Source organism: Notothenia rossii, assembly GCF_949606895.1.
Source record: "Notothenia rossii genome assembly, chromosome: 2".
NCBI classification, from domain to species: Eukaryota; Metazoa; Chordata; class Actinopteri; order Perciformes; family Nototheniidae; genus Notothenia; species Notothenia rossii.
Window position 1 is genome coordinate 69,824,960 of NC_136904.1, and position 15,274 is coordinate 69,840,233.

A 15,274-nucleotide genomic window follows, 5' to 3' on the forward strand; every position below is an offset into this window, starting at 1 on the left:
GATTGTAATGGCCTTATATTGTCAGTACCACAAAATACAGAAGCTTACTTGTTTGTTTCTGTTTTTCCAGATAAGCCGTCCCAATCGGTTTTGCTTTTAATAATGGATCTGTCTTTAAGAAATCTGTCACAAACTATAATTACCTGTCATCTCCAATCAAGCCTTCTACCATCAATGTACTTCCTTTTATTCCTACAGGGGACATCGCAGTTATGCTAATACATCTTGGTATGATGGCTGATTTCTTGCTCAGACTTTTTTACTTGGATGCACTTAAGAAGGCAAAATTGTTTATCCAGACAAAGGCTACATTTACATTTTAAGGGTCCTCTCAGACTGCTTCAAATTGTGGGTCTTTCAATTGAGCGGTAGGATTTGTTTATTGTGTAAAAACCAAGCAGACCACCCAAATTATGTTGTGATGCATATTCGGCTGATGTTCTTGAATCTGCCTCTTAGGTACAGTATTTGAGTTTAGTTCCTCATTTACAGTGAGTACAGTGAGCACTATTCATCCCGTACATAGCAAACGCCTACAAATAGCCAAAACTAATGGGAATGTGTGTGTGCCTTGCATTCTTGGACAAATATTTGGGTTTGCTTCCATTAAGCAACTAACTACCCCTAAAATAAAAGTTATTTGGATTTACTCGATTTGAATGTGTACATTGGTCCCACACCATGAGAATGTGTAAGACTGACACATTTTTGCTTGTTAAACCATCATATACTATTCACATCAGACCGCTATAAATAATCATGTTGATTCAACATGATATCTTTCAGTTACTTCAATCCCATTTTATTGAGAAATGTTAAAGCAATTTCATCACGTTCTGTTTATTACATTTTGACCTGTAATTTTAACATGATTTTTTCATGCTATTAATCAAATATATTGTCTATGTTTTAAGCTATTTCATCATGTTCTGGTTGCTAGATTTTGACCAGTACCAGTACCTTGAATTTTTCATGCTAATATTATTAAAACGTATTATGCGTGTTTAAAGCAATTTCAAATATGACTAAGTCTATCTCATTCAAATACATTGCACACATAGCTTCTAATGGAGGCAAATACAAACTCAAGCAGTTCTGTATCAAAACACTTTATTGAGCTTTAAATAAGCAACAAGAATACCACTATACACACACTTATGTACATTCAAACTAGTTCTCCATTATGTGGTTTAATTCGGGGTTTTACCCTTTTCACAGTAACAATAGAATTGATCAAATATATATATTTTTAAACCTTTAAAAGAGGTGCTACAGCACAGGCAATATAGAAAAATACTACAGCATGGAACATTGAATAATTAAAGCATGGAACTATGCTTTAACCTGAGCATTTGTGACATAGAATTACCTGTGGTGGCTAGACCAACATCAGTCTAGAATAAATATATGAAGGAACAATAAGAGTAAATACGCTGAACAGTTGCACAGTTCCTTAAATTCTCAGCAGGGGGAGGATGATAGATAAAAGATTTCAGACACATGCAGGATTGAAAGGTTTCTGATAATAGAGTGTCAAACATAAATACTAAAGACACCAATGGCCTTTAAAATTGTCTCAGGTTAAAAACACAAGTTGTAACGAAGAAACAACAAATCCTAAAATGGTATTTCAATACCAAACATAACAGAGAAAAAATAACAGATTCAATTGTTTGGGTTTCCTTGCATGCAGCAGTCTCTGAACCGTTTTACTGAAGGAGCCTGTTTTTCAGAGCAGTTGCTTTGTTTGAGAGCTTACCGCAGTCCAGTTCCATAATAATGCTTTGGACTACTTCAAAGGTGTAGCGGAGGTTAGCATGGTAGCTGAAATTCAGCGCGTACATTAGTCCGAACAGCATTGCAAAGGCTAATGCTACATTATCCAGATTTGTCAAGACTTTGACGCCTTCTAGAACGATCCCGATGTCCTCCGGTTCATCAGTGGAAGCATCTTTAAGAACATAAATCCCCACAGTTGTGTCCTTGATGGTGCCTTCATCTGTGTCCTGTAAAAAAAAAAACTGCAACATTTAAGCAAATAAGACCTAAAACGAAGCCCCATCAAGAAAAAAATAAATAAATATGGGAAGGCATAGTATAGATCTAGCCATGGCAAGTTGAACATTATAAATGAAAGTAAATTAAAGATATCAAATTAAATGTAGAAAAAATAATCAAGTAATTACAGCAGAACATGAATCAATCTGGTGTTCTTTAAGCTGGCTATGCCTTACTGAGTATAAAAAGTGGGACACGTCCTTGTGTGGCACTAGTTGCCGTGTTCACTTACTAGTTTGTTAAAATGCTCCAACGATGTATGCAACTACTCCACAAGTATAAAATGAAAAATTGCAATTGAATGAAAGAAAAAGAGACATGAAAGATTTAATTGAAAAATGACCTTGACCAAATGAATGTTTACACAAGTGGTAGAAGTACAGGTGCATCTTAATACATTAGAATATTATGGAAAAGTTGATTGATTTCTGTAACTCTTTAAAAAGTTAAACGCATATTACATGGATTCATTACACACAAAGTTAATTATTCCAAGTGTTTATTTGTTTTAATCTGGATGATTACAATTTAGCTACAATAGCTAATAAAAACAAAAAATTCAGTAGGTGTTTGTGTTCCGTCTGAGTTGGATCACCAGAACTATAGAAAATAGATTTTTTCCCCTGAGATCCTGGGAGTCTCTTAACACGTTGGGGACACATACATGTAAAAGACATGAAAATTGAAATCTATGAAAAAATGTTGCATAATCAACTTTTCCACGATATTCTAATTTATTGAGTTGTACCTGTTATTGCAACAGTGGCTATGATGGAGACAAATAGAATGATAACAGAACAGTTATTGAGTTTGTGAAGATTTGAGGGCACGAGATAAGTTTGTGCACAGATGGAAGGCTGACAGGCAGGTAGGCCATCCAGTTATTTTAGCCGGGCCGGCTCAGATGATTGGTCGTGCTTTTTACAGTTCCACGGCTTCCACAGATGACATTTTTTTATGGATTTTTTGTCAAAGCACTTAAGATATTCATTGCTATCAGGATGTTAAGAGCATTCCATGGAATATAACAGTGTATCTCGAGCCGGTTTCTCAAACTTACCTACCCCACCTTTAAGTCACGTTCCAAATGTATTAAGTTAATTCAAGCAGCAACAATGAAATATTGAATTTAATATTTCATAATATCAAACAAAGGAAACAAAAACCACCCACTAAATTTTCAATGAACAATTTCAGCCCAAGAGATCATGTATGAAAACAAAAGTGAAGAGAAGTATAAAAGAAGCAGGCAGATTCATGTACATACCACATATTCTCGCACAAGGTCTTTTGGATCCTCCCCCATGTAGATGCATAGCCCCCTGATTATTGAGTCGCCTCCAGCATCTACATCATCACACTAAAAGTAAATGTACTTTATTAGTGTCTTGTTACAGGTCTTGTGCTTTAATTCAAGTCAACTACTGGTGTGAACTGTCATTTGGATACATATTACTTTGAGAATACAACATCACAGTTCCTAAGAAAGTGCAAGCCCTGCTGTGAGCTCCACATCCCCTGGACATCTTTCTCAAATTGTGGTCAGTGGATATACGAGTTGAATTATTATATATCACATTTAAAATTGAGATGGATAGATGGCTCAAGACAGGGTCAATTAAAGCTACAATGTGTAGAATTAGGGTGTTTTAGCTAAAGGTGTGGTTAGAGAGGGAATGGCAACGCTCTACTCAATCAGAGAAGCTACGGTGGCACTGAAGGACCAAAGAGTAGCAGTGTGTTAGAGCTGCTGTCAGCCGGCACTCTGGTCACTTTCACTGCGGAGCTACTACACTACTGAAAGGAGAAAGATAAAAAAAAAAGCAAAAGCACTAATGGTCTCCTTGGCGATGAGCACTTTTTGTGTGCCATTCTTGCAAATAAATTATGTAATAACTAAAATGTAAAATATTGTAGCATCACTTTTCACAATTCTAAAATTTGTGATTCTCAAAAAACATTTTCAAAATCATTTATGTTTATAGGTTATTAATAATTGTGAGGATACTGTATCACTTACATTAGCCATTTGCGAAATTATTGTTTCCAGCCTTCCCCCAAGCTGTCCTCCTCGCTTTTGGAACAGCTTCATCTGGGTGCCAGAGTGGAGGTCCAGCTGAGACAGGAATTTGGATTGTAGTGGCTTGGTCGTGATTCTCTTGAATTCAGAGTTGATCTGAAAACGCATAAAGGCAAAAGGGAATTTGATCATTGTTTAACATCAGGGAGAAAACCACCACCACAAATACTGGAGACCAGGATGAGGTTAAAAAGCACAGATGAATTATATATAATCAGTTACAGTATATTAGCAGTTTGCCAGTGTGCCCATAGATTTCCTTTTATCAACTTCAAAATTCAGGATGAAAAACCGAGCATGGGATAAGCCTTACCTCAGAGACTTCAAACAGAGCAGGCCACCTTGCCATGAAATCCTCCACCATTGGACCATCACGAACAACTTTGTGTCTTCTGAGTGCAAAGGTCTTTTCCATCTTTCCATCTCAACCAACAAGAGTGAAGCCGTGCAGCCTTCCATTGTCACTGACTTTATGTTAAATCGGCAAAACAAAACTTCAGCCGTTGGCAGCACACATATTTGTTCAGAACATGAATAATAATCCTTGTCACAGACGGTCCTTGGCATGCGGAAAACAGTCGCTGTTTTTTAAAAGTTTATATGACGTTATTTTAAGTGTGGAAAGGGCACCAACAACTATAGCTTAGCCCGATCCGATCTCCATTCAGAAAATGGCTGCTTTAAAGTGTTTTGCCTGCAGTTTTGTAACTACACTTCCCACAGTAGTCAATCATGGTTTAAATTAATCGGTGTCAGTATGTTGTTGATTCGGCCTCATTGTTATACGTTTATTACAATGAAATCACGGCAAATAAGCTAAATAAATGTACTTACTTTGACCGAGACCGACTCACAAACACAGCTACACAGCCCGACACAGGCATGGCGCACGTGATCACACAAACGCCACAGCAGTAACCGCAAAAGTGAAGCAGACTGAATACTTTCTCCACATCTGCCAGTAACGGCCCGTCCACACTATAGCTTCAAAAAAAGCTTGGAGCTGGGCGTGTCTGATGCTTGGGGATTTTATTCGAGCACCGCGACCAACAACCAATCACATGAATGTCCCACCCCCGGCATACAAAGCAAAAAACCCCGGGGATTTTATGCGAGCAATATATATACAGTGGGGCAAAAAAGTATTTAGTCAGCCACCAATTGTGCAAGTTCTCCCACTTAAAAAGATGAGGGAGGCCTGTAATTTTCACCCTAGGTATACCTCAACTATGAGAGACAGAATGAGAAAAAAAATTCCAGGAAATCACATTGTCTGATTTTTAAAGAATTTATTTGCAAATTATGGTGGAAAATAAATATTTGGTCAAAAACAAAAGCTCATCTCAATACTTTGTTTTATACCCTTTGTTGGCAATGACAGAGGTCAAACGTTTTCTGTAAGTCTTCACAAGGTTTTCACACCTTGTTGCTGGTATTTTGGCCCATTCCTCCATGCAGATCTCCTCTAGAGCAGTGATGTTTTGGGGCTGTCGCTGGGCAACACAGACTTTCAACTCCCTCCAAAGATTTTCTATGGGGTTGAAATCTGGAGACTGGCTAGGCCACTCCAGGACCTTGAATCGCTTCTTACGAAGCCACTCCTTCGTTGCCCGGGCGATGTGTCATTGTCATTGCTGAAAGACCCAGCCACGTTTCATCTTCAATGCCCTTGCTGATGGAAGGAGGTTGTCACTCAAAATCTTACGATACATGGCCCCATTCATTCTTTCCTTTACATGGATCAGTCGTCCTGGTCCCTTTGAAGAAAAACAGCCCCAAAGCATGATGTTTCCACCCCCATGTTTCACAGTAGGTATGGTGTTCTTTGGATGCAACTCAGCATTCTTTCTCCTCCAAACACGCCTAGTTGAGTTTTTACCAAAATGTTCTATTTTGGTTTCATCTGACCATATGACCTTCTCCCAATCCTCTTCTGGATCATCTAAATGCTCTCTAGCAAACTTCAGACGGGCCTGGACATGTACTGGCTTAAGCAGGGGGACACGTCTGGCACTGCAGGATTTGAGTCCCTGGCAGCGTAGCGTGTTACTGATGGTAGCCTTTGTTACTTTGGTCCCAGCTCTCTGCAGGTCATTGACTAGGTCCCCCCTTGTGGTTCTGGGATTTTTGCTCACCATTCTTGTGATCATTTTGACCCCACGGGGTGAGATCTTGCGTGGAGCCCCAGATCGAGGGAGATTATCAGTGGTCTTGTATGTCTTCCATTTTCTAATAATTGCTCCCACAGTTGATTTCTTCACACCAAGCTGCTTACCTATTGCAGATTCAGTCTTCCCAGCCTGGTGCAGGTCTACAATTTTGTTTCTGGTGTCCTTTGACAGCTCTTTGGTCTTGGCCATAGTGGAGCTTGGAGTGTGAATGTTTGAGGTTGTGGCCAGGTGTCTTTTATACTGATAACAAGTTCAAACAGGTGCCATTAGTGGAGGACAGAGGAGGCTCTTAAAGAAGAAGTTACAGGTCTGTGAGAGCCAGAAATCTTGTTTGTTTGTAGGTGACCAAATACTTATTTTCCACCATAATTTGCAAATAAATTCTTTAAAAATCAGACAATGTGATTTTCTGGATTTTTTTTCTTTCTCATTTTGTCTCTCATAGTTGAGGTATACCTAGGATGAAAATTACAGGCCTCTCTCATTTTTTTAAGTGGGGGAACTTGCACAATTGGTGGCTGACTAAATACTTTTTTGCCCCACTGTATATATATATAAACTCCCCAAACAGGTGAAAACCTACCAGTTTCACCCACTGTCTCTGCCACCTCCCTCCATGCCTGGTTCCTCCGGTTTGTATCCCAATAAATAGTTTTGGTCGTAAAGAACCGGGTGATTTGCTAGCGTAATTTCTCGTTTGGAATATGAGGAAATGAACTGCGGTCTGGCCCTCCCAGCTTGCACGCGGTTTGATTGGCTAGCGCTTGAACTGTCAGATTTGCATAAACAGGATTTGATTGGCTGACGCTGGCTACTTCGGCGTCTCCGCCTTCAGAAGTTGAACATTGTTCAACTTTTGCAGCCTGAAACGCCAGGAAAGCTCCGCTCTGCTACCCACAATTCAGTTCGGCGAAAAGCGAGGCAACGTGACGTCACCCCATTTAAAGTGAATGGGCAGACGCGTGGGAAACCTTTTTTGAAGCTGTCGAAGCTGTAGTGTGGACGGGCCGTTACAATGGCCCGAAACCATAGCCTGTATATATTAGCCCAATTAGCGGGTATGGTGATTACGAAATGATTCTTAATACATCTATCATCAATGCTAATGTCAGCGCTAGCTTGATAGCTAACATTAGCAATACATGGTGTCATGTATATACACACGTCCCCGTAATTGTAACATACCGAACGAACACAGCACTATATTGGAAAGGGGTACAAACATGTATTGAGCAGAAACATTACATTTAATTAACTTACTTTTGGAGTCTTTCACAGAGGTTGTCGACACCTCTTCTTCTGTACTTTTTTTCGTCAGTTCCTGAGGACCTATCACAGCTCCGGACGCCATTTGAAAATATACTTCATTTCCGGTTCTAACCACACTCGATTACATTGATTAAAATGTTTAAATGAAATCACGTTCAGTCAAAGCGATTTAAATACGTAGATTTAACATTCTCAATAAATAAATGAAGTCTGCTTAATGAAATCACATTCAGAGACAAAACATGAACTAATTCCGTTGCATTTACTGTTTTTATTTGTGTAAATTCAAAGAACCCCTATGTCAATTTTTTTCAGTGTAGCGTCTTTCTGTTTGGAATGTGTCTCTCAAAGATGTATTCCTTGTTTTGCGTACTTCTGTACTTAAAGTTGAGTGCATATGGCAATATCAGTGTGTATTAGTACAAGTTGAGTGTGGATAACATTATAATATTTGATATCCTTGTTTTGTTCCACTAAGTACCGCTATACTGTTGTGGGATGAACGTTTTGGTTTGATTACTGTTAATTTAGCAATATGTAATAGGGAAACACCAATGTCACGGCCAATTGGGCTTATTCAGAGTTAATGTGATGAAAGGCTGAAAAAAATGTGTACTTGTTTTCCGAAGAACATAAGCATTTGTATTTGGCTCTAGCTATATTGCGAATCTTGGCATTGTTTTGTTATCGGCTGAGAAATTTGACATTGGTGCATTTCTGGTTGGTAAAGATTTGGTTATTGAACAAACTCTGCTAGCTAGCTCGCCAACTGTCACAGGTATGCAGGCCTGTGCTGGAAAAGACTCATTGTTCCAGTAAACTGAAGACACTCATTAATTATTTCTGACCACTGACTGACACTTTTAGTCGGTGGATGCTTTCTGTCTGCTGTCTTTCTTTCGCCCTTTCAGTTTGTTACTTTCCGTTATTCTCTTTTTTTATATCCATCCAGCCCTGGGTTTGGATCTGTAGCGGTTTCTTTTATTAACCTTCGTACTGCCTAACTGCGGTATCTCTTTTTCACACAGTGTTTCACTCCCTCTATCTCTGCACATTAATAATACAGGGAGGACTGTTTGTGCGGTCTAATTCAATTGTACCTCTGTCATTGTTGCAGTGAATGGTATCTGGGAGGGCGGAGGACAGCTCTTTTACAAAGCAGGCCTTATCTCAAATTGCTCAGTGTTTGAGAACACAGACAACAGTCGAGAATGAGAATTGAACAGCTTGCCTTTATGCCAATGCTAAATGGGTGTAAATAAAAATGTTTCAACTCAAACACGACTTTTAAGTGCTATTGTTACCGTGTCAGAGCAATAAATAACTAGGGGTGCACCGAATGGGAAATTCTTGGCCGAAACCGATACCGAAAATAGGAAACAGTTGGCCGAAAACCGAATGCCGAAAGGCCGAAAATGATTAATAGAAATATATATAATGTATACATTTTTTACCAATGTTGTTCAGCTACCTGATTTTGGAAAAAGACATGATTATGGCAAAACTTAACTTAAATAGTAATCACTATTATGGGTCCATAAAACATTTATTCAGCACTTTTGAATCATTAATTCTAAGTCAAGTGCATTTTCTTTTCTCTGTAGGATAACTACAACAAAGTGCATTCAGAACAAAGCCAAGGTGCTTTAAAACTGCATAAACATCTAGGCCAGTAGGCCTACAACAAAATAGTGTAAATAAAGACTGTAACAGCCAGGCCTTCAACAACAACAAATGCACCTATAAGTGCATGCATACAAATGTGCAAACTGGATAAATCCACATGAATGTAACTATTTACAATTGAAATTACAATTCAATTTCAAGAATCTGTAAATAAGGCTGTCTGTCCTCATAAGCAAAGTAGTACACATTGTATAAAGATACATACAGTGAAAACTGGATACAAAATCCACAATCAATTACAAATTAAATTACAATTTCAAGAATCTGCAAATAAGGTGGTCTGTCCTCATGAGCAATGTAAACAACATTGTATCATTTAGATACCGAAAGTACAATATATTGAACACTGTGCTGCTTTCATTTCCCCCTAATGATAACCTGAGATGCTGAATTATAACTCACAATGAAAATTGTTCAGGAAAGTGGGTATAGAGTAGACATGTAGAACTAGATAAGCTTATGATAAGCCAGCCTTGTCTACTTATTAAGGAAAAGTGGGAGGTTCTTTTTAATGAACAGTAGCTTCTCTGCTTTATCAGCCATAAGTCTGTTCCTCTTCTCATCAAGCACATGAGAGGCAGCGCTGAACAGTCTCTCGCTGTCAGTGCTTGTGATTTGATCTTACTCCGCATATTTTTCGGGTGTTTTGATTTCAAGTGGTGGAGTAATCCCGAAGTGGTTAAAATCTGTGCAGTTACACCCCCTCGAGAAATGTCAGCTGAACACGTTTTGCAAATCGTAATCCGCGCCTCTTTTAAATATCTCCAAGCGCCAGACATGTTGGCTGTGAGCCAGCTGCGAGCATGGTCGCGCGCCGTGCTTGTCGCCGCGTTTTGATTACGTCATCACAACAACACGTTAGCTTACCAACGTAACCCTGTCCCCTGACATTCGGTGATATTTTTTCGGTGCTAAAACCCTTTCGGCCGAAAGCCGACAGGGCCTTTTTAACCATTTTCGGCCGATAATTTTCGGCGGCCGAATATTCGGTGCATTCCTATAAATAACCATTTTATTTTGTACATTTGTATTGCATTATGTTTTAAGGTGTTTTTAATATGTTTGTGTTAAGGTACTTTAAGACAAAAGGTGCAAAATTGGATACTGGCTGCTCCGTTAATAGAGCAAATAAACAGGTTAGGTCATTACACGGCTTATTTTCAAGGACTTTCCTTTTCTGTCTATCTCTCTCGATGTCACGAGTATCAGTCCACCTGTTTGAGGTCCGATTAGTCCACTTATTTATTTTGTCCAAAGCTGGTCCTGTGTTAATTGATAAGTGCTGTGTTATTCCTGTCCTTTTCTGACAGCGTGACACAATGAGATCACAGCTATCCAACTAATTAAAGTCCCCTCACATCCTATGTCCTCTATGAACCTTTAATTGGCTTGAAAGGCTACATGTAGGGAGAGATGAGGAGAGTGGCTGACAGAGAGAGACAGCTTACAAACCTAGTAACCTATCGAAGAAATTGCCGCAATTGATAAAGAAAAATCGTATCTTTAATGTGGGTAAAAATCTCGTACTTGTTTTTCTTCTTGCACATGTGTTTTCTCTTCATTTTTCCAAGCAAAATCTTGAAACTTGTCAGATATTGACCTGAGGACAATTTGACATTCAAATATTGTGGGGGTTCCGATGTAGCCAAGACTCTATTTGCCATGGGCCTGTACTTTTTTAAAAAGGTAAAGTCCATGACCAGAGTTTTTCACAAGATGCCATTTCACACTCAGTTAATGGCTTATCTTTAGCCAATCGTTACTCAATTTGTTGTCGGACAGAGCCAATGTTGCTTGGTCTCAGATTACATTTTGACCTGCATGTAACCAAAACCCGCTCAAACATGATTGGTTAATGGGCTGCTGCCTAGCTCACTTGGTTGAGCAGCAGCCCATTAACATTCCCCTCTACAATCTACCTTTCTAATGATGACTAAACTGCCGACACATATCTTAAAGAACAAGAACAGGATTGGTCTGTTCCCAATTAATGTGGTGCATTAGGTGTGAAAGTGTGTGTGTGTAATGAAGTCCGCCATTGCGAGATTGAAATGGAGGATTAAGCCATGATTATGTTTGACCTTCAGAATGTTTTCATTGAAAGGTCAGACATCAGGTCTTTAATCCCCTGAGATAACTTCCCAGGTTGAGATGTACTTCTCCATTTGCTGGACTATCTCCGCTGTCTTCTTTCATGTTTGAGTTCAGATGCAACTTCCTTCATATCAACGACGGTCGTCACACGCTTCATCTTTAAACCAGACTGTCAAGCTTTTAACCAATCTTCCTCTTCCAGTATTCAATTGGAAACAGCCACTGCCTATTTCTTTTAATCAATTCTTAAAAAACGGTAGTGCGTGGAAACAAGCATCAATCACAATTTTCTTCTGCAGATTTTTTACAATTTGTTGGAAACCTGACTTATGTCAATGGTTAAAGCCCTCTTTCCATTGGCATTTGTACATTAATGATTGTCCTTAAACACAAACTCTATTGTCGTGTGTTCATTGTTGATAACCCTTCTCTTCTGTTTTTTTCCTCCATTTTCTTCCAGATGAGGGCTACTACCAAAGTGGAAGGTTTCAGTTTGAAATAGACGTCCCAGAAGCCTATAACATGGTGGTAAGTGTTCCAATTATCTCTCATCATTTTGGAAAGTAATAGTCTGGGCTGTATTTTATGCATATATGCATTTGGCAGCAGCTTCTTGTGTTTGAATAGAAACTTCCAGGTTTGCTTTGCATGAAACATTCTCCAGCACAGTAGTGGTGCCCTAAACATCTAAATGTAATGTGAAATGTAAGCAAATGGCATTATATTTCCTTTCAATACAATTCATAAATGATATCAAAGTAGGCATTTTCTTATCTCTTAGTGGAAGGACTCCAAATAACCGCATAATTTTTTCTACCTGACCTTCATGACTTGCGTGTTTTTTTCTGTTCTTCTATTCATTCTTGGCTTTATCTCACCGTGCCAGTGTGTGCCTGTGTGTGTGGGGGTATCTTTTGTTTGTGTTCGTATGTAACCCTGAACATGTATGTTCCTTGTCTTGTATCTCAGTCTTTTGCCTGAGCCCTTCATCACACACAGTTTCTCTCTGTTCAGCCATCTGTGGCAGTTTTATGACACCTGCCACGGACTGATAAATAATAAACGTTCATTCATGAAAGCTTAATCGATTTATAATGTTGGCCCCAGGGGCTTCAAGTAAAGAATTACACCACTGACTGACTTTGGGTAAGAGAATATGACTCGGATGGTTTCAGAAGCACTCTTTGTCAGTATATGACCTGTAATAAAGTCACTTTTAAAGCTGTGTGAGGGTTTAAATGGCCCAACAAGCACAACAAATCAGTCATCTGCCTGGTTTGAAGTCTTAGCTCACATTACAAATATCCATTCCTTGACTTTTCTAAAAAGCGTGTCATTGATTTTCCTTCAGACTTACAGGCTTTAAGTTAGGTCTGTCAAGTAATTGGGTTTCTATCCATCAAATTAACCAACGTTTTTTTTAGTTTAACCGTTACACAGCACGGGAAGTGCCCAGAACTGATGGAATCCAATAATAGCAATGACTAATAATGACTCAGATATCATCTTAATTTAGAAGGGATCAACTGAACAATTAACATGGGCTGTAAATAATATCTGGATTTATTTGAGATTTGGAAAAGGGTGCCAAAGTGAATTGAATTTATTGAAAGAGATTTTGCAGTACATTACAATACTTTTAGTGTGCAATACATTACGATCCTAGTTTGTACTGCAGCACGGTTTCATTAAATTACAGGTTGAGGGTGTATTTCAACCAAAGGAAACCACAAGATCACAATAAAATGCATATGCATGTTGAGAAAAATCAAAACAACCTTTTTTTCCTTGCCTTTTCCCGAGGTCTGTCACTATTATTAACATCCTATGTACTTTTCATTATCCCTGACAGAGCTTCCCTGTAGTTAAAGGAATTGAACATTTTCCGATTACATGATTATAGTCATTTCACACGGGCACCTTTCACTGTTAAAACATAGTTATAGAAATCTCAGCAGTCCAAAGAATGCATAAATATCTTTTTTGATTTGAAAATAGTCCATATGTTCATGTTATTCTAAATGTACAGATATTTTGATAACAGGTAAGATGGCTTTATATCATCAAACTTTGAAAATGAGTTAATATAGAAACCTTGTGTGAATTCTTTTTTGCAACCTACAAACTTACAAACAACAGAAAAAGCCCCAAAACATAGTTAGATATGGAACATTTATTGCTGATACAATAGGCATAAAAGCCTTCATGTTGACCAACAAAAAATAGTAATCTATCTGGGAGCGCTGTTGTATTTGGCTTATCATAATTATCAACAAAAGGAGAAATTGATATTTTGTCTTGTTACATATTCTTTGCCATTTGTCTATCTGAGGGTGCCTTGCAGGTCGATACTAAACATGGGTTGATGTTTTTAAATTGCATAAGCACATAATTGAAATGACCAATGAATTGTTTTGTAGAGCATTTGACTAATTATCCACGGAGAAATGGTAACTTTGGTCGTCACGATATTCCGCATGTTGGATGAATGTGAATCTTTTTGCTATTCTAAAAAGCAACATTTTTATCTTTTTATGTCGAGTAGCTTACAAAAGTCAAAACATCTAGGTGTTAATTCTATAACTGGCAAAATACTACAAGCAAAATGCCCATGTACATATACTTACACGTCTATATACACTACTTACTAGCAGCAAAAGCATTTGTTTTAGCTCCATTTTCTCCGTTCTGTAAATACTTGTATTGTACAAAGATTATCTGACCCCCATAACAATTGTGTTTCTTCACGTTATTTCCAGCCTCCTAAAGTGAGATGTCTGACCAGAATATGGCATCCTAACATCACAGAGAACGGAGAGATCTGTTTGAGGTAATGCCTTGCTTCTATTATTTTATTCTATGCTACATTCGTCCTGCTAGGAAATTGATGGAAAAAGCAAATAAAAGATAGTATTCCCTTCGCTAGATATCCATTTCCCCTGCAGTCCCTGAAATTGGATGGACAAACCCTTAGAGACATTCAATAACATTCTCGCAAATGTTACCATTTTCTTTGTGATTTTATAAACGCTAGTCTTGGAGTTTTCTTGTCTGTACATTTGGCGATGGCACAACATTTCCTTGGTAATACTCACAAATGTTAAATGTCTGTGTTTCTCTTTATTTTATTTCAGCTTATTGCGGGAGCACTCTATCGACGGCACAGGCTGGGCCCCCACTAGAACATTAAAGGTACATAATTTGCATTTCATTCAAAAAAGAAAATGTAACTTTCTTTCAGAAGAATCTTTAAGCTTAAGGAATTTTTTTATCTCGAAAAAGGAACGTTAATGTAGCATGAATTCATCTGTCTTTTTTAAGTTTTGGCTGAGGGAATGACGGGACTCGAGCACCTTTCAGACAGTGGGTGAAAAGAGGTGCTGCAGCACAGGCAGTATGAGAAAATAAAGCACTTTTGGATCATTAAAGCGGCACAAAATAAAAATGTGAACCTGAAAATGACCATAATAGGGCCCCTTAAATGTAAACCTTAAGGTAAACATTAAAGGGCCCAAAATCAAAACCAATAGTCCCATTTGCTGGTAAAATACAAAGGAAATACAATGGAATTCTTAATAAACCTGTGTCTCTACAGGCTTTAGTTACACAAACATGATCTCAAATCTGTGGTCTTGTAAAAGTGTTTAAAATGTGTCAAAATCAAGAAGAAGTCATGGAGCTATTGAACAGAGTTGTATTGTTAACAACCGTCTACATTCAGTGGGTCATTATACAAACACTTTAGAACTGATTGCAACAGACCTCAACATTTGGCTTTTTCTTTATCAAGCCCTGACACAATGGGGGTGTGAGAAATATTGCTAAGGGCTGTTGAAAGCACTATGGAATATCTTCAGGACACAACAAAAACATTTTGCGGAGCTGTGCAAGGTACATTTCCCAATGGAAGGTTTTT

The 15,274-nt window shown here is 38.3% G+C and overlaps 3 protein-coding genes across 3 annotated transcripts in view; 1 reads left to right on the top strand and 2 right to left on the bottom strand.

The window, feature by feature from the left end:
• LOC307030136 (double-stranded RNA-specific editase 1-like) overlaps positions 1–15,274 on the bottom strand; it is a 392,337-nt gene that overhangs the window by 362,737 nt on the left and 14,326 nt on the right. The window lies entirely within an intron of this gene.
• ube2f (ubiquitin-conjugating enzyme E2F (putative)) overlaps positions 1–15,274 on the top strand; it is a 74,002-nt gene that overhangs the window by 13,861 nt on the left and 44,867 nt on the right. The window contains exons 5-7 of the mRNA XM_079666384.1: positions 11,819–11,886; positions 14,118–14,188; positions 14,493–14,550. Of these exons, the coding sequence (XP_079522510.1) occupies positions 11,819–11,886; positions 14,118–14,188; positions 14,493–14,550 (197 nt within the window). The remainder of the gene's footprint in view (positions 1–11,818; positions 11,887–14,117; positions 14,189–14,492; positions 14,551–15,274) is intronic.
• LOC307029547 (uncharacterized protein) lies at positions 1,195–4,967 on the bottom strand. The gene is made up of 4 exons (XM_079665626.1): positions 4,452–4,967; positions 4,079–4,234; positions 3,326–3,418; positions 1,195–2,006 (listed from the first exon to the last, which is right to left on the bottom strand). Exons 1-4 carry the CDS (start codon positions 4,551–4,553, stop codon positions 1,710–1,712), a joined length of 648 nt encoding a protein of 215 aa, XP_079521752.1. The 5' UTR covers positions 4,554–4,967; the 3' UTR covers positions 1,195–1,709.

What these genes read in the sequence shown, in the direction of transcription:
- LOC307029547 (XM_079665626.1), bottom strand. Translation starts at nt 4,553, where the DNA reads ATGGAAAAGACCTTTGCACTCAGAAGACACAAAGTTGTTCGTGATGGT. An exon ending in TAATTTCGCAAATGGCTAAT is followed by an intron (nt 3,419 to 4,078) that starts GTAAGTGATACA and finishes ATTTACTTTTAG; the next exon opens with TGTGATGATGTAGATGCTGG. An exon ending in ACCTTGTGCGAGAATATGTG is followed by an intron (nt 2,007 to 3,325) that starts GTATGTACATGA and finishes TTTTTTTTACAG; the next exon opens with GACACAGATGAAGGCACCAT.